Source organism: Lytechinus pictus, chromosome 7 (genome assembly GCF_037042905.1).
Source record: "Lytechinus pictus isolate F3 Inbred chromosome 7, Lp3.0, whole genome shotgun sequence".
Lineage (NCBI taxonomy): Eukaryota > Metazoa > Echinodermata > Echinoidea > Temnopleuroida > Toxopneustidae > Lytechinus > Lytechinus pictus.
Genome location: NC_087251.1, coordinates 18,309,559 through 18,332,961, shown reverse-complemented (window position 1 = coordinate 18,332,961; position 23,403 = coordinate 18,309,559). Strand labels below are relative to the sequence as shown.

The following is a 23,403-nucleotide window of genomic DNA, read 5'->3' as shown; positions in this document are numbered from 1 at the left end:
CTACAATGCTTAAAAAATTCACAATTGTCTCACTTATCTGTTTAATTTGTTCAAACAAGTGCCTGACTGCTCTGTGATTCCTTTAAAAACACGTTTAATTAATTTGGTTTCCCTTTTCATATGCAGTTTGACTCCGGAGCAAATGTCATGAAATTATATGAAATTGATCATATTTTTATTTGAGCACCTTCAGATGGTGTACATCCTTCTCATTGTATTGAGTTCCATTGTTTTATATTGTCTGCTCACACAATAGATTTAATTATTACATCATCAGTTTAAAACCTATCATGTTCTCCATCCAAAACTGTTTTTCTCTCAAACTCTCTTTCTTTCTTAATTCTTGCTTTCTTTTTCTTCCTTCCTTCTTTCTTTCTTTCTCTCTCTTTCTCCCTGTCGTTAGTGACACAGCATACGCCAGTCGATGAAACTGGACTTACTTCACAAGCACGTACATTACAACAGACAAGTGTTACACGACCCAACGACTTGATGAGTTTTTAAAAATATTTATTTCAATATATGTCTATTTGTGTTCAGCAAGGCATAACAGCGTATTTTACTGAGTTTGGTAACTATTCACTGATTTTGGTAACTAGCTACCAAGTAATATACATGTGGTTCTTTGATTATTACTGGACAACAAAAATACAACATTTAACCAATGGTTTAAAAGGTAGATACAATAGAATGAGATGAAGGAATAGCAATGGCCATTTTAGAATTCTCAAGTCTCCTATGCAGTTATACATCTCGTGGCAATATATCCAATATATCGATGAAAGACAATTAAATGAAAGACATAATTTCAGGTATCTGCTTAGAAAATGACAAGAGCAGAATTTGCAATTCAGGGTAGGACAACAATCTCATTTCTCTCAACCTGTGAGAAGTTATCTTTAATACATACAGAATATCATGTCATTTATATAGTAGAGTATTAGAGTAAAACCCTCTATAATATGATATATTTCAATACAAGTTAGAAGCAACATCTGAGTAAAACACAATAAGAACAAAATACATTTATCATCAACAGTAACTCCATAAGATTTAAAAATATTTATATACATGTATACATACATGAAAATTCATATTTTACAAAATACGAAAGACCTTTGTATAGCTATGTAGTTATATAGGAACAAGAAATAGCAAATATTGAAAACTAAACATGAATTAATCATCAATAAAATTGCTCTAGTCACAACTATACCCTAAAACCACGTTTGGTTGACTCAACATATTCCCACTTTATAAAGCTTGATGCATAAATGAGAAAAAAAACACAAACAAATAACAAAAAATACAATTTAGTCACATGACTAAAAAAAAAAATCAATGTACATCGACAGATGGAGGCAGAGCATGCCAACAAATAAAGAATGAAAGTCCAAAGGAACGGGAAATTTACTTCTTATACAATTTTTAAGCCCTTGCAAAATACAAAATAGTGCCCATTTATTAACAGGTATAATTCAGATGTTATTTGGCATGAGCAGAAGTCGAACATATGTTCAGAATATCTCTCTCGTTGCATGCACATGCCAAGATCTTTGGACAAAAGGTTCAGGATGTACACAGGTGATGAAAAGAAAAATATATTGTTACTTTGGCAATGTCAATCATCTTCATGAGGCATGGCAAGGTAGAGCGAAGGTAGGAACAGAGTGGGGATGTGTGTGATAGAGTGGGTGAAAAAGAGATTCAGATAGAGGGAGAGAAGTGAGTGATGGAGAGAGACAGGGGGGGGGGTGAAAGTCAAACAGAGAATAGACATTAATCTTTAAAAAAACATACAAAAATAAATATCAAATTAACATATAGCATGGAATTATTCTGTCTCCTTCATATCAAACTCAATTGGAATGACAAAAAGCTCAATTATAATATCAGAATAAGGCCAATAAATCTAACCTTAATAGCAATATTGCAACAAAAATAAAACTGTAAAAACCTCTATAAAAACATTGAATATCAATAAAATTCAAACACGGAAATGTTTGAATTCGCAGTACTTGGTATCCATTCCATTAACATTTAAAAATGCAGCCAACACACAATTATTCTAAAATAGAGATATACCAATAAGGAATAAAAATACTAAAATACTTTTTATCAAACTTTGATTATGATTATAACAGATTAAAAGGTGAGATTTCATACCTCACCATTCCAATAATAAGGATCATCTTTGGAATAACCATATATATTTGTATTTATGATTTTGCATCAAGACATGAATTCCAATAGAATTTACTTTCACAACTTCATTGCACTATGTACAGATATATCAGGAACTGGATGTTTGTCGAGTTGTGGAATTAATAAAAGTAAAGCAAATGTAAAACATTGAGGTATGAATATGACTGTGGATCATGCCTTTACATATTTGTTAGTGATAGGTCAAATAACAGATTTGGTTGAAGCAAGTCTTGACCAACAGACTTGGCCACAATCTATTGGTAGCCATAATATTGCTTTGAAAATGCTGCTCCTTTTCCTTTCTTAAGCTTCAGATTACTACTAGACATCTTGGCCTCTGCTGAACGGAACTTATCTGCTTTGGATCGCATGTGTAAGTTGCTTGTGGCTGCAACAGCATCATTCTACAAAATAACAGTTTAAAGAAGAGTCAATATTTCAGTTATTCTTTAGCATCAATAAATTTTCCAGGAACATTAAAAAACAACAACTTTAAAGACAATGCAATAAAAAATGCTGCCATTATTGCCAGACAAAGAATATATTCCAAACACAAAACTTCTATAATTTTCAAATGATGATCTCTTTCAACTTTGACCGTGTGACCCCTAAATCATCCTCGCTCGAAATTGATCTTTAAGATGATTCTTCAAGTTATCTCCCCCCCCCAAAAAAAAAAAAAAAAAAAAAAAAAAAAAAAAAAACCCAGGTACAGTATACAATGACCAGTGTGCCCTTTGACCTAATGAATCCAAAATGTAATTAGACCATTGTCACTTCTATATGCAAACAAAAACCATGTTAGAATATGAACCCCTAAACAATTATCTAGTTATTGCAAGAACAATATATTTTGGGGTATATGACTTCTGTGACCTTTTACCTCAATAATCAAATTAAATCTTTGTCACTCCCATATGCATATACTTGGACCATGAAGTTGATTTGATGGGATGGAGGAAAATACACACAGACAACTCAAAACATAATGCCTCCAGCAACCAGTGAGGTAAAAATATAAAAAATAGATGTCAGCAATAAAATGAAAGAAAAACAGCCTAAGTGCTATTAAATTCACCCGATTTCCAAACAATTACAAATAAAAAATAATTCCTGACAGTTGGTTGGAGGCATAAAAAGAAGAGAGGATCCCAGTTTGTCAAGACAATACTTACATCATCTTCATACCCATAAGCCATATCAAGTTCTGCAGCTTGGTTTAGAAATTGGATGGTAGATTCTGCTTGGGCCTGCTGCTGTAGAACATCTCCACTACCGTATGATGCATTGGATCGTTGCATCATCTTTGCCATGGACCATCTATTAAGAAATTTGCATTGAACAATAAGAGATTCAAACACTGCCATTGGTGATCAGCTTCCTTAAGGAAGTCTTTACACCTGAAAATTACTATTGTGTTAAGAGCATATATTATTGAATATTCATAACAAGTGGAGCGCCTCTGGCAGTCTCGCCTACATTACGCAATTCTCGCTACCCCAAATAGCGATTTCGCCGAGATCCGGGAAAATCCCTGTAACGCGCATTGCATTATGGGATAGCTTTTCGGTATTACAACTTCCTGTTCGGAAGTCCAATGCACTGTTTTGCCATTCAGATCAACAGTGCCATCATGCACAACAACACAACGTCGCTTTCGCTCGGAAAGTTCGTGATCACAACCCTCTCTTTCACGATACAGTTTAACGGCCTTTTCTGCTAAAGTCATTAATTCTGCCCGAGGCTTTCCATTGCACGGTATTCCTCTGTCAGTTAAGATTTTTTTAAGTTCCGAAACTGATTTTTTATCCATTTTGTGGTCGACGAAAAATTGAACGGAATGAATGCTGTATATATTTAGCGTCTAGTGGAATACGATCGTAATGTCAGGCCGGTCGCTAAATGCAAAATTTTAAGATATTTAAATTTTTGTTTACTTTTTTATAACCAAATAAAAACATGAATAAAAATTATTTTCACGTAAAATATATATTTTTTTTATATTTATAATTCAAATGGAATCAAAACTGACCAAATTAGATAAAAAGTATTATAATCTGTACATATTACGCTGATTGGCATCGATTTCAGCGTAGTGGAGAACTCCGTATCGCGAACCTCGCGCGAGCATGACTCTGAACCGGAAGTGGTGATGACGACCCGACGGAGTGAAAATTATCTCGTCTCGCGCATTATGAGATATTTGTTCCTATTTGGGGTAGCGAGAATTCAATATAGCAGCAGGTGCTGACTTTGAAAACTACTATTAAATAATTATTCACAAAACACACCATATAATGACATAATTCTGTAACTACATCAAATAACAGTTTTGTTTCATTTATAGCTAGTTCTCTTCTTTCCTGTAAATCATGCTTCAGGAAATTAGCTTTTGTTTCCTCTGATGATGCATTCAGGTTTGAACACCATTTTCCACCAAATGTCCTGAATACATCACTTCGGCCTTAATAATGTGATGCATACATATCTGAACAAAAAAAAGAGGTAAGAAATAAGAAATCCTAGGAATACTTACATGTGACCCCTAGCCTTTGATCTGTCTCCCTTCTCTCCCATCTTTGCTGCTTCTTGTACAGTAGCCAGACCAGTTACAGTTGGGTTCATCTCCTGTTTATGATACGATAACTCGTGGTTAGAAAATTGTGATGATTACTCTTCAGATGGCACGACATGATGAAACCTTTAGAGACTAGACATGCTTAAAGGCAAGCATTCATGCCATTTCATTGGTTTTATGTACTGGCCATCTAGTTTTGTTTTAACTAAGAGGCACTAACTTTTAATAGAACAAACCCAGGAGGCTATTTGTAAGTTAAAAGCTTTACATTTGACTGTTAATGTGTTCTTATTCTTAACGGTGTATCACTGTGTGACTGATTTAGCACCTAAGAACATGTTCCAGTCTTTTGGAATCATCAAAGTCATTTGTGTGAACCATGGGTCAAAACAATTAAATGAAATTAGAAAGAGAAAATGGGGAGCAAGGCAGAGAGAGATAGAGAGAGGAAGAGAGGCAGAGAGAGAGAAAGAAAGGCAGAGAGAGAAAAGATAGAGAGGAGAGAGCGAGAAGGATAAGACAGGAGGAAAGAGAGAGAGAGAAAGAGAGTTTATTCTCACCGTTTCCATAGTTGATCGATCAGATGTAGTGCTACGCTCATGGGTAATGGTCCTTAGGAAACGTCGTCCGTCGGTCTTAGTGTAACGGATTTCAACCTACCGAAAGAAGACAAAATGTAATGCTGAATGAAAGCAAGACAGAAGGAAAATACCTATGAAGCATTATGACTGGTAAATGATTTGATATCATGCAAATCTAACATGAAAACTAATTTAGAATAAAACTCAAAGAGCAGGGTTATAGTTGCACCTGGTAAAACAAATTTGAGAGGGGGGTTACTAGAAAATCCTGAGGATACGTACCTGGAAAGGAAGCGTACTCTGCTGTGCCTCACTCTGTCCTGGTTTGAGTTTGAAGCGAAAAGTCAGGTCTGTAGACCGATGGACATTACCCATGTTAATTGTCAAACGGTTTCCATCTTGGATCACCTGATATTAAAACAAACAAAATATAACAAATGAAGATGTAGATCTATAAAAAAAAGAAAATCTTAATGTAGTTCTATGGTGGCAAGTGACAATATGGACATTACTTGGAAAAGAACCAAATGTGTCTTTCATTTATAATTGGAATGTACTGGTTACTTTCTGTGTGCCTTAGTGTATAGGGGGACGCTATCAAAACTTGCAACAAGGCATGAACTATGGGGACAACGGCAGTCATATAGCATGCCATCGGGTTAATTGTCCTACCAATCTAAAACTGTCTATTATAGGGCAGTACAAGGAGCATTGATGATTTTAGATTTCACTGACCACAATGACACTTTGTTATCTGCACCAAACTTAAGCCCCCGCCCCTTTAAAATCCAGTATCATCTAGACTTACCCCTTCAGTCATCGTCTCATCAAACTGGAGAATGGGATGGAGGACGAGGGTGAGCTCAACGTCGTTGGCGACTACAGGATCCTGACCCAGCTGACGAATCTGTCTGGTGAGTTCATGGGGGTCTAGGAGGTTGAGATTGCCCCCGGTGATGGAGACAGTATTGCTAATGTGTTCCATCTGTAGAGACTGGTTCGTCTGGATCCCAATGATTGAGATGGTTGTCTGCTGCTCTTTAGCGATGTTGCCAATCTAAAGAATGAAATATCAATAAATCATATCAATTTGAAATGTCAAAATATTAGAAATTCATATCACTATTAAAATTCATAGATATAAAAATCTACACATTTTAGATTTGAGTTATTGAATTTGCACACAGAATTTGTGCACGTAAAGTGTAGTCATTTTCATAACTTTCATGATCAATGTAAGAAGCATGAAGATGCATTAAAAATGTCTGATATATATCATTTGGTGACATAATCTACAATTCATGTAATTGCAATAAATATGGTGACTAAATAAAGGAACTTACAGGTCTATACTATAAATAATTTATTTCCTTTACATATTACATGCATGGTGGCATTTTAATATTTAAGCCACATGGTTTGTAATATTGACAAGATATTGCATATTCAATGTCACACTGAGTATATTTTTTTATCAATCTATATACATGCAAGTTCTTTCTCATTTAAATTAAACAGCAATCACTCAAGCAAAGCTCTATAAATAAAATGCTTTTTTAAATCATGTAAATAAATCAAAAGTAAAAATGTAGATACAACGTACACAGATTGATGACTTTACAAATCTAAGATATACATGTATGTCTTACCTGTCTGTAGAAAGATATGGCTTCTGAACTGTCTCCTCTGTGGTGCCCAAATCCAAAGGATCCTACCCCAACGTTAGGCTGACCATCTGTGCACAGGACAATCTCAGAACCAGGTTCTTTGGCAAGTAAACCTACACAGACACACAGAGCTGGACCAAGGGCAGTGGAACCGGCAGTCTTAAGATTAGATACCTGGGACCTGAGGTCTCTGTATGAAGAAAACCAGGCAGGGTTGGTTGCATTGAGAGTAGGAATATTGGTTGGGGAGATGTGACAGGTCCTGTCTTGTGATTGATCAATAAAATAAAAATCTATGAAAAGCATGCCATCATTTATGATAATGATGGCTTTCCATTATTGAGATTGATTGCAACTATCACATCTCTTTGTAAAATAGGGCCAAGAATAAAAAAATATCATTACTTTACAAGTATTCAAGCATGACGTTTAGTCAGAATTAACTAATTGTTCTAGGGAGAGCTAGGCACTTACCCAACTGCAGAGCTGACAGGGCGGATGTTAAACTGGGATGCCATGTCTTTTCCTTTCTTGATGAGACCTTGCATATTAGTCATGGGGTCAGAGACACTCCTTTGGGTCTGACTACCATCTCCTCTAACTAACACTTGACTCTCAAAGGTTACCAGTCCAACCCTCTTTTCACTCTCTTCATCCAGCTCAAAGAAATCTAGTTGTCTGAGTGGAAAGACAATCAAATTCAAGTAATGAAGAAAAAAAACATTGTGTAAACAAAACACAAACTAAAATATCAAACACAAACAGATAAAAAAAACCCTGATAAATACAGAGCTACCAAACTGCAGGTGCAAACTGTCAAGAAATACGGAGCCTCAAACTCATTATTTCTGGATGGGATATGTCTGTTGTTCTTTTCATTTCAATTATTTTCATTTATTTTGAGACAAAAGTACTGCAAACATTGTCACCCCCTGCCAAGCGTTTCATGACAGGACTTGTATATCTTATCTGAGAGTAACCATAGTGACAGTGCTTCTCAGCCAATCAAACTCAAATAAACTTGTCGGATCTGACAGCTTGTCAGATGACTAATGTTGATGAAAAGCACTCCCAATCGATCTACACAAAGTAGATGGAAAAGCTGTATAAATTATTTAAAATTCTCACAAATCTCCTGTTTTATCGGTTTTCCTATTATGTTGGTATACGTTACCAGCAATGAATACCTTACCTGGTAATAGCCTGCTTCATACACTCCAAACGGGTAACACTAGAATTTGTTTGACCACGCTGCGCCATCCAAGCAGCTACAAGATAAAAAGAAATCATATAAATAGAACCAATCATCAAAGTTGACCTTACCTATCCCTATTTCACATTGCGTTATCGAAAGTTTGGTGCTTGCAGCTGGCATAGGTGTTAAGGGCAAATAAAACATTGGGCAAATAAACCAAAAGCCACAACACCATACTTGAAATCGGGCTGGCGTTGATATTGATCAAGTTTTGAGCTATCAAAATGGGATTGGTGTTTTCAGTTTTAACTCAGAAATGGTGTTGGAGCTCATTTAAGGAGCCTGCTCCGTGATTTAAACACTGAATACCAAACACCAAACAACAAAACACTGAAAGTTTGGTCCACTGAGGATATCATTCCAAAAGCCTCTTCATGTATCTCTAATTCAGGTCACCATTGTGTTATATTCAGTCAATTTTCAGCCATTCGCTAATAATTCTGTTGGTCCTACATTTCTGCTAATTTTCCTTATAAATTCTAGACAGTTTATAATGAGCCTGGAGAACTATTAAAAAACATGTAAAAAAGAATTAGAATACTTGTTTAAATTACCTTGAAGCTCAGGGAGTTGTGTTCTCTCAGCCATAGAACCACTCATGTCAACGCAGTAAAGAACTAGACCAGGATGGGATGAGGGTTTGCCATCCTTGTCCTTCTCTTCTCCTTCTGCTACTTTCTCTGGTGCAGCTGCCAACAGGTAATCAACACTGCTCTCTTTTGGTACCTTTTAATATCAATCAGGCCGATCAGGTTGTTAAATTTTTGGTTCTCAGTTTTAACGCTACATCAAGAATTAAAATATGGAACATGCGATGGAAAGAGCATTGTGCATGCTCAAAAATTTAAGGGTCAACTAAAGTTACTACATCAATTTTTTTAAAGGCATATAAGACTTTTGCTAAGAAAAAACAAACAAACGCACACACAAAGAGAATTCAAAAGATGGATGTGACCTTTAAATGAGTCTTGCAAAAAAAATACAACAGACAAGATGAGCGGATGTAATTTGAGCTTTATGTGTTCCCTTTAGAGAATAATCTACCAAATATCATTCAGGCAGGTGAATTTTGTGACTTCCTATTTTAGGGCTAAAGAGTTCATGACATGCCATAAGTGTAACATCATTCTATAACTTTAAAAATAATTATACTAATAATAATAATAAATAATAACAATAATAATAAATAAATAATAATAATAATGCAGTTCTTGTATAGCTCATATCACATAATGTCATAATGTCCCTATGCGCTTCTAAAGGACTTGGATATTATTACCCTGGCTTTAGCCCTGCAGCCTTTTACAGCGCGGTGGCATTTCAAGGTAATGCATATAGAGTAATGCATTCACTTCCTAAAACCCATTGATACCAGAGGGTTTGTTAGAATTATAATTTCATAGTCACTATAATCTTGAAGAAACAAGACTTTTTCTCCTTACCTCCTCATCTACAATGTCCAGTCCTCCATTCTGCTGGCCACAAAACTCACTGAAAACAGGGAAAACAAAATCAAGTCATAAATATCTGATGTCGTCAGAAGTTATTCAGTTTGGATTTGAAAGGTAATTAGGAAAGGTCATATTTCACAAGATAAGCAAGAGTGGCTCAAACTCACCAGGCCCAATTTCGCTGCTCCTCATTCTCCACAGGCTCTAGCCTGGAGACATGGGACAACAGAATGTTGCACTTGGAGTTGGAGCAGCGTACCGGGTCACCTGTCATGATGACTGGGTCATTCTCCAGGGATCCCAGAGATAGCAAGATGACGTTGGCATCAGCTCGGCGATAAGATTTGGGTGCGGCTACCTTTGATGCTCCTCCCTTCAATAGCTGTCTCAGTTGAGGAGGTGGAGGTCCACCCAGACAATTCTGCGACACCATCTGCGGCATCTGCTGCATCATAGCTGTAGGTGATATTTGTAACCATGGGAGGAGAGGGAAAGAGAGACATGGAGAGAAAGAGAGGGAGAGGAGAAAGAGATAAACCACACTTTAATATTGAGTGCCAATTGCCACTTCATTCACTGTGTACAAATATGTTACATCCTGCCACGAAAAGGTATGCAATTATTAGTTTTGCTATGAAATAAGAGAATAGGATAATATCAGTATATCTTTTCATATATCCTGAATAAGGAATATTAACTCTAGCATTCCATAAAAGTTTAGACTAAAATCACATTTAAGTCTGAAGATTTCTATACAAAAATAACGATGAAAAAACACAAGGTCCAAAATAATCAACCACATAAGAAATCTTGGAAACATTTAAAAAAAAATTGTGATGCACTGAATTTTTTGAAAAATTTAATCAGAATCTCATAAAGAGTTTCTTTACACAAAATGAGCCAATTTGGGGCTATTATTTCTTCTTTAGAGCATATCTTTGATTTATGCATAAATTAACATAGAGGATTAGTTTAAAAAATATTCTGAAAAAAGAATGGACTGTACAGTTTTCTAGATTAGGCCATTGAAAGTTATTTGTGTGCTGACATCATGGGGGAGGGGGATGGAATCGCCCCCCCCCCCTCTGAATGACCCGGCAGTATTATGGTTAATTGTGATGCACAAACATTTCTTTTACACAGATAACATACTTGAATGCACTGAGCGCTGAAAGGTAGCTTGAGCAAGAGCGGGGTAATAATAATAATAAACAATGCGCCTCGGAATAGATCATTTCTAGATAGATGGCGCTATATAGATGCCTATTATTATTATTACTTAGAAAAGAACGTTATATTTCTTGCCTTAAATATAATGGGGTTGATAGAGTTTAATAAAATCTGATCTTATCTTATGAGTATGGATACTCACTTTTCACACCTGGCTTTTTTTGTTTTTTAGATTTTTTAAAAAGTCCACCAAAAGCACCTGACTTTGGCCCTACAGAAAATCAAACAAAATAGATATACATGCAAATACGGTAACTGCACAGGAAGTATACAGAGCATGACTGAAAAAAAACAACAACTAAAATTAACATTTTGTCGTAACTTAATGACAATCATAAATAATAAATGGCAAACCCTAAACAGACATAACATAACAAACATAGAAATGAGGCTGATATTTTTAATAACATTTAATAAAGGACTTGATTTCATTTCTTCTGACGGAGCATTCCAAAGTTCATGCTAAATTAATTTGGAATCAATAAAAACACCAAGGAATTTTATAGATTGTACCACTTTTATAGTTTCATTGTTTCATGTACCTTTAAAGCTCACATCCTTCTCATTCAGTGCACACAATTCATATTCTTATAACATGAGTGGGGCAAAACAGAATTTGATAAAGAATATCACCATTTATTTGGCACAAAATGAAAAAAAACTTTTTAAGTTCTTTTTTTATTCTTCATTTTAACACCTCACTTATAGGAAAATTACCAGGGGAGGATTACTCCCTCCTGACATCTTGGGCATCAACTGTGCATTCTCAATTAAAATCAGCACACATTATCAGCTATTACTGAATCTACAAAATATTAAGGTCAATCAAATAAAAAAAATCATTCATAATCCATTATGAATTATTCTTATAGTTTGTTTTGAAAAATGATAGCATGAATATGCCCAAATTCATTAAATGAATCCAAGAAAGTGCTCATTTTTTTCTAGATGGAATGCATCTTTAAAAAAAAAAATCAGAATTTTTGTTATGTCTTTAGTAAATCATCCATGAGTTAATTTGGGATCATACTTAAGCCAGAATTTAAGAATTTTAATCAGTATTCTGCTTCAGTAAATGCCTAACCATCTTTGGTATTCAATTTTACTTTTTGGCTAAGTACTTTGCTCAAGTCTGGCTTGCGTTTGAAGTTAGACATGCTGCGCACAACTTGATGTGCTTGATTTCCAGGTAAATATAACTTGTGATAGTACTTACGTGACCCAACAGATTGGGGAGGAGGAGGAGGCACCATGGGAGCTGGTTTGGGAGGAGGGTTGAGCTTATCTGCTGGAATGTCACTGACAACAATCTGCTTCACGTAGGAATCTTCAATGGTAGGATCATAAGTGTCCACAAAGACGTCTTGAACAAAACGGACAGTGATGGACGACTTTCCGACCCCACCTCCTCCAACAACAACAAACTACAAGGCAAAATGATATTTATAAAGTTAATGACATTTTATTATAATTGCAGAGTATTGGACAAAGAGCTGACAATATTTTTCATCCTATATTCATAAAAAGAAAAATCAAAACAAGTTATGAAAGAAAAAAATATGTTGTCACAGAATTAAGAAACATTCATTATGGTACATCTGCTGACTACTAGTAGTTTGCAGCAGATCATTTCGTCTCCAGCTGTTTCATTCATAGAAACTTTGAATGGACAACTTTTATCGACATATAACTTTCATATATGGATAATTCTAGAGGCCTCCTCTACTATTTTGTAGATTCAGGAGTCAACATATTATCAACTAAAGATATACCCTTCAGTAGTTCTTGGTTTGATACTAGATTGAATTATGGAAAAAGCTGCCTCAAATTGTTTTAAAATGTTGGTTATTATGCACCTTACTATATTAAGAGTATGCTGTGCCATTTGAGAACCACCAAAAAAGAATTTGACTCAAATCTGCTGAAAGCCATATGCACATAGCAATACATGACTGGGACTGCATCCACATGATTACCAAAACATCTCAACCATTTTGTATCATAGCTCGAATAGTGATAGCATATCAGAATAATCCTTGGCAGTGAACATGTATAATAGTCCTAAATAAATCATGTGGAAAGAACTTAATCTCAGATATTGTTTTCATCTTTCATACACAGGTTTCCATTTAGAGATGATACAAACATAGTTGTCTAGATTTACCTTGTATCTGTTGCTATATCGGGGTGTCTCTCTGACAAGGGCCTTGAAGCATTCCTGGACATTGTCTCCAGTCTTAGCTGATGTCTCAAAGAATACCATGTTATGCTTTCTTGCCATTTCCTTTCCCTTCTCAGTACTCACTTTTCTTTCACTCTCAAGATCATTCTTATTCCCAATCAGTACCTGAAAAAAAAACATATACACGTATATATAGTTATACCTCAAAATCAAATAATAAAATGAAACATATTTACCTTAAATACTAAAATGAAACATCACATCATTACATGACATTAATATATTATGTCATTACGGCATTAAATACTTGTTATTAGTTTTGGGTAATATGATTATAAAGGTAGATATGGATTGGAATCATCTTTGGGCAAGAGTTGTACTTGGAATTTTTACGATGTCTTGCCATGCTGCATAAGCAGCTTTGTCATCTACGACAAAGCTTATGAAGCTTGCAGTCTTGACAGCTTCCTAAATAGGTATAAATTTCAGGATTGTTAAAAAAACAATTGTTTTTTCTCATTTGATTGATGTCATTTCTAATTTTCTAAATACTTTTAAAATCACAATCATAATTCAAGTAATTCCTTACTGCTGGGATATGATCGTCTCCTTTTATCCTGAGTCCAAACTGGTAAATCTTGATGGCTTCCTCAAACGACACCAAGTCAGTGATGGAATACACAATAGCTAACCCCTCGCATGTTCTCATGTACTTAAAAACAAAATAGAAAACAGCAGAAAAAATCCACATTAGATGTTACAAAATGCACTATTCATAACATCTATACATACATTTTTCTTAGCATTTTGATGTTGAAGACATAAAACAAACAAATGAACAAATATGTAAAATAATCTGTCAATCAATATAAACATTATCTTAATAGACAGGAAATATAGTAGATAGGTACTTCCGTGAAAGCAATTGCTTAAAAATATTAATGCGATTATGGGATATCTTATGTCTCACATATGCAATCCTACAATGACAGCATAAGCACACTAATTTGGAGTTAGACCAAAACAAAGAAAAGTTAATCGATTTTGTATTGTTGGGGTTTATATACACTAGAAGAGTAAGTCATATTTTTCATTCGTCTATGCTGAACAAGTTTTCAATTCAATTCAATTCAAGTCAACATTTATTTCCAAAGATAGTTCTAAGCATTAACACAATTTCAAAGATTTAACAACACAATGCAGACTGTAGCAATGCTGTAAGCAGTGCTTGTGATGAGTGCACCATATAGACAATAAACACATAATACATAAGAACAAACTTATCCATACAAAGTACATTACATAACAAGGGGGAAAAAAGAGAAAACAAATCAGCTAGGTTAACTCTATATACATTAAATCAAATGAAACTGTGAATAAATCGTCAAACCAAACACCCCACAACTGTAACTAAACAACAGGGGCTGCGGAAGTGGGGGGGGGGGGGGCTGGGGGGGCTTCAGCCCCCCCCCACTTTTTTCAAAAACCATGTACAAAAACGTAAAAATGACCATATGATTGTGATTTTTTGCATGGTCAGCCCCCCCCCCCACTTTGAAAACCATTTCACGGCCCCTGAACAAATCTCTCAATTTAAGAACCGGATGTAATTTTTTTTCCTCAGTTTTGTCTTAAAGCAATTCAATTCCATATAAACTCCCATATTTTTTGTTTACATGACAACAATACAAAATTACATTCCCTGTGTGACATTACCTCATCAAAAGGTTTTAAAAACAACTTGGACATCCTTGTACTCTAGATTCCATATCACATCCTCTCTGGTAAGATTTAATGATTACAATCATTTATTATTACTCATTACAGACCAAAATCCTCCTTACATCAGACTTCAATGAAAATCGGACACTAAATTTTATAATCTGGAGAGGATGTGTTTGTTTGTAAATGAAGATTACATCACTAAAGAAGATATGTGCAAACATGTAATCTCTGTGATAAGCTAAGTTTGTATCTCTTGAAGTGACTCATTAACATATCAATGAGGATGTGAGTTTTAATATCAAATTCAGTGAACAAATTGAATATATTGATTGTAATTGATATCGATGTCACATATCCTTCAATTATTAACCTTAAATAAAACAATATTGAATCCTGCAATGATTGCTTGTATTATTTTCATTTAGTTGATAGAATTGGGATATAATTTGGATTTGGTTTTGAATAATAATACTTGGAAGGTCTAATGTAAATCAATGGTTAGTGCAAGATTCAGAGCAAATGTCATTGAACTTCCATTCAATTATAAATAATTGACAGATCATAACTTCAGAAAAAGGAGGAACAAATCACTACAACAACAAAGAAAGAAAAAAAGAAGATACATTTAAGGACATTTTTTTTACCTGATCTCTCATGGCTGAGTATTCCTCCTGGCCAGCAGTATCCAATAAGTCAATGATACATGGCTGTATAGGGGAGGGGAAAAGATAAACAACAGAATTATGATTTCTCATATTATAGAAATTTTGCATACATGTGTTCATTGTATCCTTAATATCTTGTTATGAATCTTAGAGGGAAGAGCCAACAGTTTTCCATACATGTACAAACAGTCAATATAAATGCCATGTGTTTGATTAAATAAGAGCTAATTTTAAAGAAATTAATGAAATAATTTTGTTTTAAAAAATTGTGTAATTCTAAATAAGATTAAATACTGACATTCTAGAGAGGTTACAGATTTACAAATCATGCAGTTCCTAGGATCCAGTAATGACTTTTTAAAGAAATTGTTTAGACAGATTTACTACATACATGTTGGGTAAGGATGTTCAGGGACTACAGAAGTTCCACCTACATTTAATTTCACTCTGGATTTGAATTCAACCATCATGAACCACCCCTTATGTTTGTTTTAATCAAACTTTGCCCTTGTAAACACATATTTTTAGTGCTGATACCTTCTAAAATATCACTTGACAGTGGTGTTTATACATTATTTACTTGCTTTATATATCTGATAACACATTAGATATTGAATGTTTCATATCAGATATCAAATGTCAAATGTAATCATATGTAATAATGATTGTGTATAATATATTTTTTTTCTTTTTTTTCGAGAAATGAATAATTGAATCAAAATTGCGAATTCAAATTATATGAAGAATAAATTAAATTGAACAAAACTGCTACTTAATACTATTTCTAAAGATAACAGAAACAAAACAACAATAACAATAACAATACTAATTTCTTCGAACAGTTGTTTGTAGATCGGATGATGATGATGGTGGTGGTTATGATAATGGTTTAATACGGGTGATTACATGTAGGATGAAAATGAGGATCAAGATGATGATGATTTCATTTGCAAAGTAAGGCAGGCTAGAGAAAATGATACAAAGTTTTACTACCGGTAATCCCTAATGCACAGTAAAATGTAATACTAGGTTGAAATACAGTAATTCGGTCATATATAACTTATATGCAAATAGATGGATATATGCACAGAAAGGCCAATTATAAATTTTGGAGGAAGTAGAGTCAGTTTTATGATTAATCCTTGACCTCATTTACATACCTTACTGATATTAATTTTTATTCTTTGAAAAGCAACAATAGGCCTTCAACACCGTGTATGACAATGCAATAAGCACAATACAAATATATGACGTCACTGCATACCATAACAATATACTGTGAAAGTCAATCACAACAGCCTGATAATTTCAGATCTGCCTTGCATTGAAAGTTAAATGTGATAGTTGCTGCATGCAAGGATGCAGTGTTAACTTTTTTAAATTTCAAATGTGATCGGAAGGAAAGTGATTATCAAATTTCTAATAATGGCTAAAAATTGTAATTATGGCTAAAAAACATCAAGGAGGGGGGGGGTCCATACTTGTTACTATTAATCAGCTTTACATGTATATTCTAACACATCAGATTTGTAGTTTGAATGCATGCCAGAAATATCAGTTGATGCATGCATACAGGGCAGTGTAATTATTGTGATATCGATCAATAGAATGGAATGCATGTTACGCAGCTCTGTGGAGCATCCATAAACCAATAATTGAGCGAAATGCTGAGTAGCCTTACCCCATCCCGAGATTGAAATTAAGATGAGTAGCCTAATCATGATTATCAAGTGAAAACTTTAAAGATATTTGATGAAAATATCATGTATAATGAGGAGTAATATTGTTACAAAAATGCATTTAATATTTTTGGTAAACCATTAAAAATATGAAACTGTGTTAAGCTAAACCTACCTCTCCAGTCTTAGTACTGTCTGTTTTGATCTCAACTTTGAGCTTATCAAGACCGGTAGATACTTCAGCATCATCTAAGACCTCTTCCTCTTCATCCTCCTCACGTTGTTTGACAAACACATACTTGCTCCCAAAATCCATGGTGACTACCGGTAAATCTGATTACAACATAGAAACGACAGCAAGAAAGTGAGGAAATGCACCCATTTAAACTAAACACTGGCTAGTTAAAATACTTATATCAGATACGGTATCATACCAATTTACAAGTTATAAATTACCTTGTGCTTTTGTGACAAGTTAACAAGAAATGTTATGAAATGAAAAAGTAAAGGATAATGTGCGGCTTGGGTGCACAAAATGAATTTACATGAATATCTTTGGTATTCACTGTACTTATCTTTTTCATGAATGCTGAAGGAAATTCAATTAATTAAAATCAATTTCCATAGGAATGTGCACTATGAACTCTGGAGTTAAACATGATTTCATTATCAGAACACCAAGTCTTTAACTGTAAATTGGGGTGACAATATTTTGGTAATGAATAGGACTTTTATCATATAAATCAAAATCGAGTCAGGTGTGGGAAACCAAATTCGAGAAACGTTTTTCAACAAAGTATCAGTACATGACTTAAACACCGAGTCTTCTTCTGACTGCAACATCATCCTCAGAAACCAATTTAATCACCTAGATTTTAACATTAAGTATGACTGAAAAAACAATAATTTCTAAAATTCAATGTAATGGCAAGTCTATCAAGTTTTCACCTTTAATAAATCTGGCTCATATTGAGCTCAATATTACAAGTGGCTTTAAATTGAAAGCCAGTTTTGACTTGTGAGGGCCACTTTTGATTCAGTAAACATTTTGACTGCAATGTACACACTTCTGGTGGGTGTTTCATAAAGCTGTTCGTAAGTTAAGAGCGACTTTAAGAACGACTGGTGATCCTTTCTTGTGGTAAATGGTAGATTCATTGGCGATGGTTTAGAGTATAAAAAGGATCACCAGTCGTTCTTAAAGTCGCTCTTAACTTAGTTACGAACAGCTTTATGAAACGGACCCCTGGACACCATGAACAATTGCATTACCAATTAATAGTTAACAGATCTTATGATTAAGCCATCAAAACTTTTAATGTTTACTCTATTCTTGGGTAGCCAACTGTTCATGATTATCAATAAAATATGCATCAATCTTGACATAATGATTGAACTTAATACCTATAGTCTGCATTCACATCGTTATGCTAGGCAATCCTCTGGAAAAACGGATTGTCAAGAGCAATATGATTTGTCTGTAAGCAATATTAGACAGGCATAATTACACAAAGGCCTATATTCATCCGCTTGTAATGTATGAATTTAACAGTTGTGTTTATTTCACTTTGCATATCCTGTACAAATGATATTTGAGAATTGTGAAATTTCACTTTGGCTTTGCTCTTATTGTGACATTTACTATCAATTTCAGGAGTGATATTTAACTGCTGATCAGTAATTTAACGATTCAACAATTTAGTTGTCAGGTATTATGTATTGTTATCATTCACCAAGACAACAGGCTATCAATTACCAGGTATTCAGAGTCCGTTCCTTCCTCATTATGTATTGAGCAATATAGGTAGTGAGCGTATTGACCAAGAGTGTATGAGTCATACACTGTGCATTGCACCACAACCTGAAAGAGTATATGTATTATATTGCCTATTGGTTTTATACCCTGGAATTGAATGGAGGGAGTGGGAGTGCATGGAAAGAAAGGTAATCATATAGCCCAAGTGCTAAATTTAGATCTCTAAATTTCATGCAGTGACAGGAATACATGTACTTTCTTGTGGAAACATTTAAAATCTCCAGTGTTGCCTAATTCAGATTTCACAAATATATTAACGATCAAATAGGACAAAGAATGCATTTTTCTCAATATTGTTCCATTTCAGGTGAGTGTGTAAAAAATATTCAGTTCCCACTTTATTTTTTAGGAAGATACCCATCCTTTATAATACAAAAAGTTCCTAGAATGTTGTATTTTAGGTCGAAATCTCAAACATTGGATAGGAGAAGGGGGTGGAAATCCAAATAAACAAAGCCTCCACTTTTGCCATTGAATCTCATAAAATTATTGAAAAATCTGTAGAATTCTTTGAACATTCTATGAACATTTGTTCTTAAAAGTAATATGAAAATTTTCTAACGTTACAGTGTAAGACTTGAATAATTTATGAATATTGCTTGCAAAACTATATTGAAATCACTACTGTCCAGAAATACACCCATTATGACATTCAACAACTGGGTATACAACAAAAAAAAGACAGATTTTTACTGTTAGATGCAAGAACCTATGTGTACATGTGTGAAAGGGGCCCCAGGGCTGCGCACCTAACAATTTAACTTATTAAAGATTAATCATCTTTTTTTTTTCAATATCACAAAAAATTCAGTTGATAATGTTTCTTATATTCTTATGAGTATTGTGTGCCATAAATCTCATAAAAATTTGAGAGAAATATATGATTTTCTTCGAAAACCACATTTCCAAAACCGTGTAAAAAACATTTAAATGACCATCTGATTGTGATTTTTGTATGGTCAGCCCCCCACACATTCAAAACCATTCCACGGCCCCTGCATTCACTAATTTACACAAGATTCAAGGATTTTGATGAGAAAGACGGCATTTTGAGGTCATCACATGAAATGCCTGAAATTCATTATTTTTCCACCAAAATGTAGGCCTACAATTAAAAGAACATGTTAAATTGCTAGCTTGATGCTGGGGCTTGATGTACCGGTAACTGAATTTTCTCAGTCTACGCTTAACGCTTTATGGTCAGGATCAGCTGACCCATGGCTGACTAGAAAACTTTAAAATAGGATCTACCCCTAAATGATAGACTCTATTTGTAATTTTTATTATTTCAAATCAAATAAAATCACACAATTTATAAACGATTTGCAGTCATTTTAAAAAACAAAAGAAAAAATTGACAAGAACCACTTTTCTTCAGAAAACATAAATAGACTCTACATGTAATATAGAATAAAGCTTGATTTTCATCCACCCGGCACCAACATGCAATGTAGTCTAGTTCATCATCATCATCATCTGTACAAGAGTGTTGGTAGTCCTGTAGATCTCCCGGTCGTAAAAACTTGATGCATGTCAGACAATTTCAAAAAGCAAAGGTAAACCTAGACCAAAAGATTTGGTCTCTGTTATGTCGGTTGTTCCGCTGAACTCCGTTGGCTCCACTCACCAAATACAGAGACCGAAGTTCTAGCTCGATCTGTACAGGGACTCAATGGCCATATGTTTATGCATTAAGTTCCGATGAAGTTGCGCGACAGCCGAAGTAAGTCACTGTTTTTTCCCTTTTAAGTTTATTTTCCCCGTTTTGGTGCGTTTCAGGCCAAAACGGAATAATAATCTTTATTTTGGTCCAGTTCTTTATACATATTTTTATGAAATAAAGACAAAAATCGATGAGCACCGTCGGGGGGATTTTGCGTTGTTTACCCCCTAATGGTGGCTGCACGATAGCGAGCCGTCTGTGTACGAGGAGAAATTAAAAAAAAAAAACTCCTCAAAACAGAAGGCTGCCAGCTGTCTAAAGGTAAACCTAGACCAAAAGCTTCAGTCTCTGTATTTGGTTGTTCCGCTGAACTACGTTGGCTGACTTGGCTCCACTCATCAAATGTCAGAAATTGTTAAATAAATCCAGAGAAACGACGGTTATTCCTGTCTAAGGTAAACCAAGAGGGTCTATATGCAAAATTACCCCGGGGGGGGGGGGGGGGGCCAGTAAAATATATTGCTGTACACACGCGTGACCAGAATTTCCAAACACCCCCTAAACGAGTTTTTCTGTGTGTGCAGAATTAACCCCCTAAACAAGTTTTTCGCAGGCTTTATTTACACATTTTGGCCCCTAAACAAGATGTCGCCAAAATATGACCTTGGGGAAAAAGCTTGGGAAAAAAAACATACCCTAAACATTTTTGGCTAGTCTTTGAAAAAAAGCTTTGGGGGAAAAAAACATACCCTAAATACATTTGACCCCGCGACTGACCAGTCTTTCAAAACCACCCTTTTTCTTGAAAATTTGTGTTTTTTATATTACCCTTAATGAGTCCACGCGCGGACCACGTCCAAAACTGAAAAAAAACACCCCTTTAAACACGTTTTTTTGGTCACGCATGTGTACAGCAATATATTTTACTGCCCCCCCCCCCCCCCCCCGAGAAAATTACATTGTCATTAGGCCTATTCTCAAAATTAAAAGAAAAAGTGTCAGCCTATATAAATTTTGACTGGGGAAGAGTTCCTTTTATTTTTTGCGACAGCCACCCACAGTTGAAAATAAAAATATGGAGAAGGTTCAAAATAATATATCTGGCAAAACAGAGCAAACACATGTCATGACACTGACAGCACAAGTGGAAAAGAAAATTTGCAAAGCCAGAGGCAGATGGCCAAATTTCAAGCAAAAATGCAAAGTCAGCCCTGCAGCCTCAGTCATTTCATCGCAACCTCGCAACTTAACTTAAGTCACTTCAGACAGTTTTAAGGAGGGTCTAATGAAAACCCACTTACCAGTCAAGCGAAGATAGCAATACAGGCTGACAGTCAGTTAGTAAGCAGGCATGCGATGCATTTAAAGTGACAGCAATATTTGGGAAATCGCCCTTTTTGTACCAGACTTTACGATCTCCAAAAGCCTGCAGGCTGCAGCATGCAAGACGTGTCAGTCGCGGTACGCAACAAAACATCGTATCGTGTACGTGTGCAGTGAGAAAAAAAAAATCCCCTTTTATCTCTATTAATAGAATATTACGCAAAAAAAAAATCGCTCTTGTGATTGGTTAAACCTTACGTCATTATCTCGCTCTTTCGCTTGGTAATGATTAGTCTATATATATTTAATCCGTAGTAAACAACTTCGAATATAAAATGAAATAAAACAGGAGATTACTGTAATTATGGGGGATCCGAAGATGGGGGAAGGGGGGAGGGGTGAATCCCACAAAAAAAAAAGCCAACCGGTTGATTAATGAAATAACTCCTCGGCCTCGGGATCGCTGCACGGTAAAAATTGCAAGTCTTTGAAGTGTATTATTAGTAGACTACACCTTGTTTTCAAACAAATAAACACGTGGTCAGCGCTTGGTCATCCCTTCGGTCGATCGAGGCCTCTCCTGCAAACCTCGGCGTATTTTGGGCGTATTTTATAGCAAAATATATCACAACAATGCCTTAAAATCTCTATCATCAAGCAGGATTTGTGTTCATTTAGCAGGGGCGGATCAAGCCTTCGCCAATAGGGGGGGGGGGGGGACCACTGAACTAGAAATACGTATTTCTAGTTCAGTGGGGGGACCCGGAATTTTTTCGGCCACATTTTCCCGATCGGCTGCTCGAAGTTGATTTTTGTTTGTTTAATTGAAGGGGTAGTCCTAATCAGTGGCGGACCGTGACCCGAAGGAGACAAACGATTGTTGGGGCACGTCCTGTATTCTTTGTGAACAATGCTGTGCCCCTCCAATGCTTTGTCTCCTTCGGGTCACGGTCCGCCACTGGTCCTAATAGTCACTTCTAAGCTTTATTCATATAAATCAACATAAATATATAATAATATCATAAGCCTTATTTAAATAGTGCAAGCGCGAAGCGCGAGCTATTTTTTTTATTTCAAGTATTTTGTCCTAAAATTTAGATATTCTGGGCAATGTTTGTGATCCTAAATGGTTACGTATATAACTAAACAATTGATGCGAGCGCGTAGCGCGAGCGGAAAAATTCGAGATTTATACCTAAAAATGTGGCACTCTATTCATGTTATGTAAATCATGAAAATGATGAGTAATTGGAAATCTTTCTACATTAATAATGCGAGCGCAAAGCGTGAGCAGAATTTTTTTAATATATTGGATAATGAATTAAATAGAGAACAAGCTGCTATTTTATTTGAAAAAAACATGCGCGATCTATAGAATCTGGG

General features: G+C 35.1%; 1 protein-coding gene across 3 annotated transcripts; it reads right to left on the bottom strand.

Annotated features, from left to right (window-relative positions):
• Positions 1-493: 493 nt before the first annotated feature.
• On the bottom strand, positions 494-22,195 carry LOC129264831 (circularly permutated Ras protein 1-like). Of its 3 annotated transcripts, none has more exons than XM_054902778.2 (19): positions 21,999-22,195; positions 17,394-17,551; positions 15,519-15,581; positions 13,739-13,861; positions 13,132-13,314; positions 12,184-12,391; positions 11,110-11,178; positions 9,905-10,193; positions 9,729-9,777; positions 8,841-9,012; positions 8,224-8,299; positions 7,506-7,709; positions 7,014-7,221; positions 6,173-6,421; positions 5,647-5,772; positions 5,344-5,439; positions 4,742-4,833; positions 3,381-3,525; positions 494-2,609 (listed from the first exon to the last, which is right to left on the bottom strand). In XM_054902778.2, the coding sequence occupies exons 2-19, from the start codon at positions 17,532-17,534 to the stop codon at positions 2,460-2,462; spliced, it is 2,643 nt and encodes an 880-aa protein (XP_054758753.2). In that variant the 5' UTR covers positions 17,535-17,551; positions 21,999-22,195; the 3' UTR covers positions 494-2,459. The 3 variants fall into 3 exon arrangements, with proteins under 3 accessions (XP_054758753.2, XP_063958202.1, XP_054758754.2); XM_064102132.1 differs by lacking the exon at positions 21,999-22,195 and adding an exon at positions 18,463-21,147 and having other exon boundaries at positions 17,394-18,287; XM_054902779.2 differs by lacking the exon at positions 11,110-11,178 and having other exon boundaries at positions 21,999-22,192.
• Between the last annotated feature and the right edge of the window lie 1,208 nt (positions 22,196-23,403).

Coding starts and splice junctions, on each gene's coding strand:
- LOC129264831 (XM_054902778.2), bottom strand. CDS start 17,534: ATGGATTTTGGGAGCAAGTATGTGTTTGTCAAACAACGTGAGGAGGAT. Junction 12,392..13,131: donor GATATAGCAACAGATACAAG/GTAAATCTAGAC, acceptor TTTGCCTTGTAG/TTTGTTGTTGTTGGAGGAGG. Junction 10,194..11,109: donor AAAAAAGCCAGGTGTGAAAA/GTGAGTATCCAT, acceptor TATCACCTACAG/CTATGATGCAGCAGATGCCG.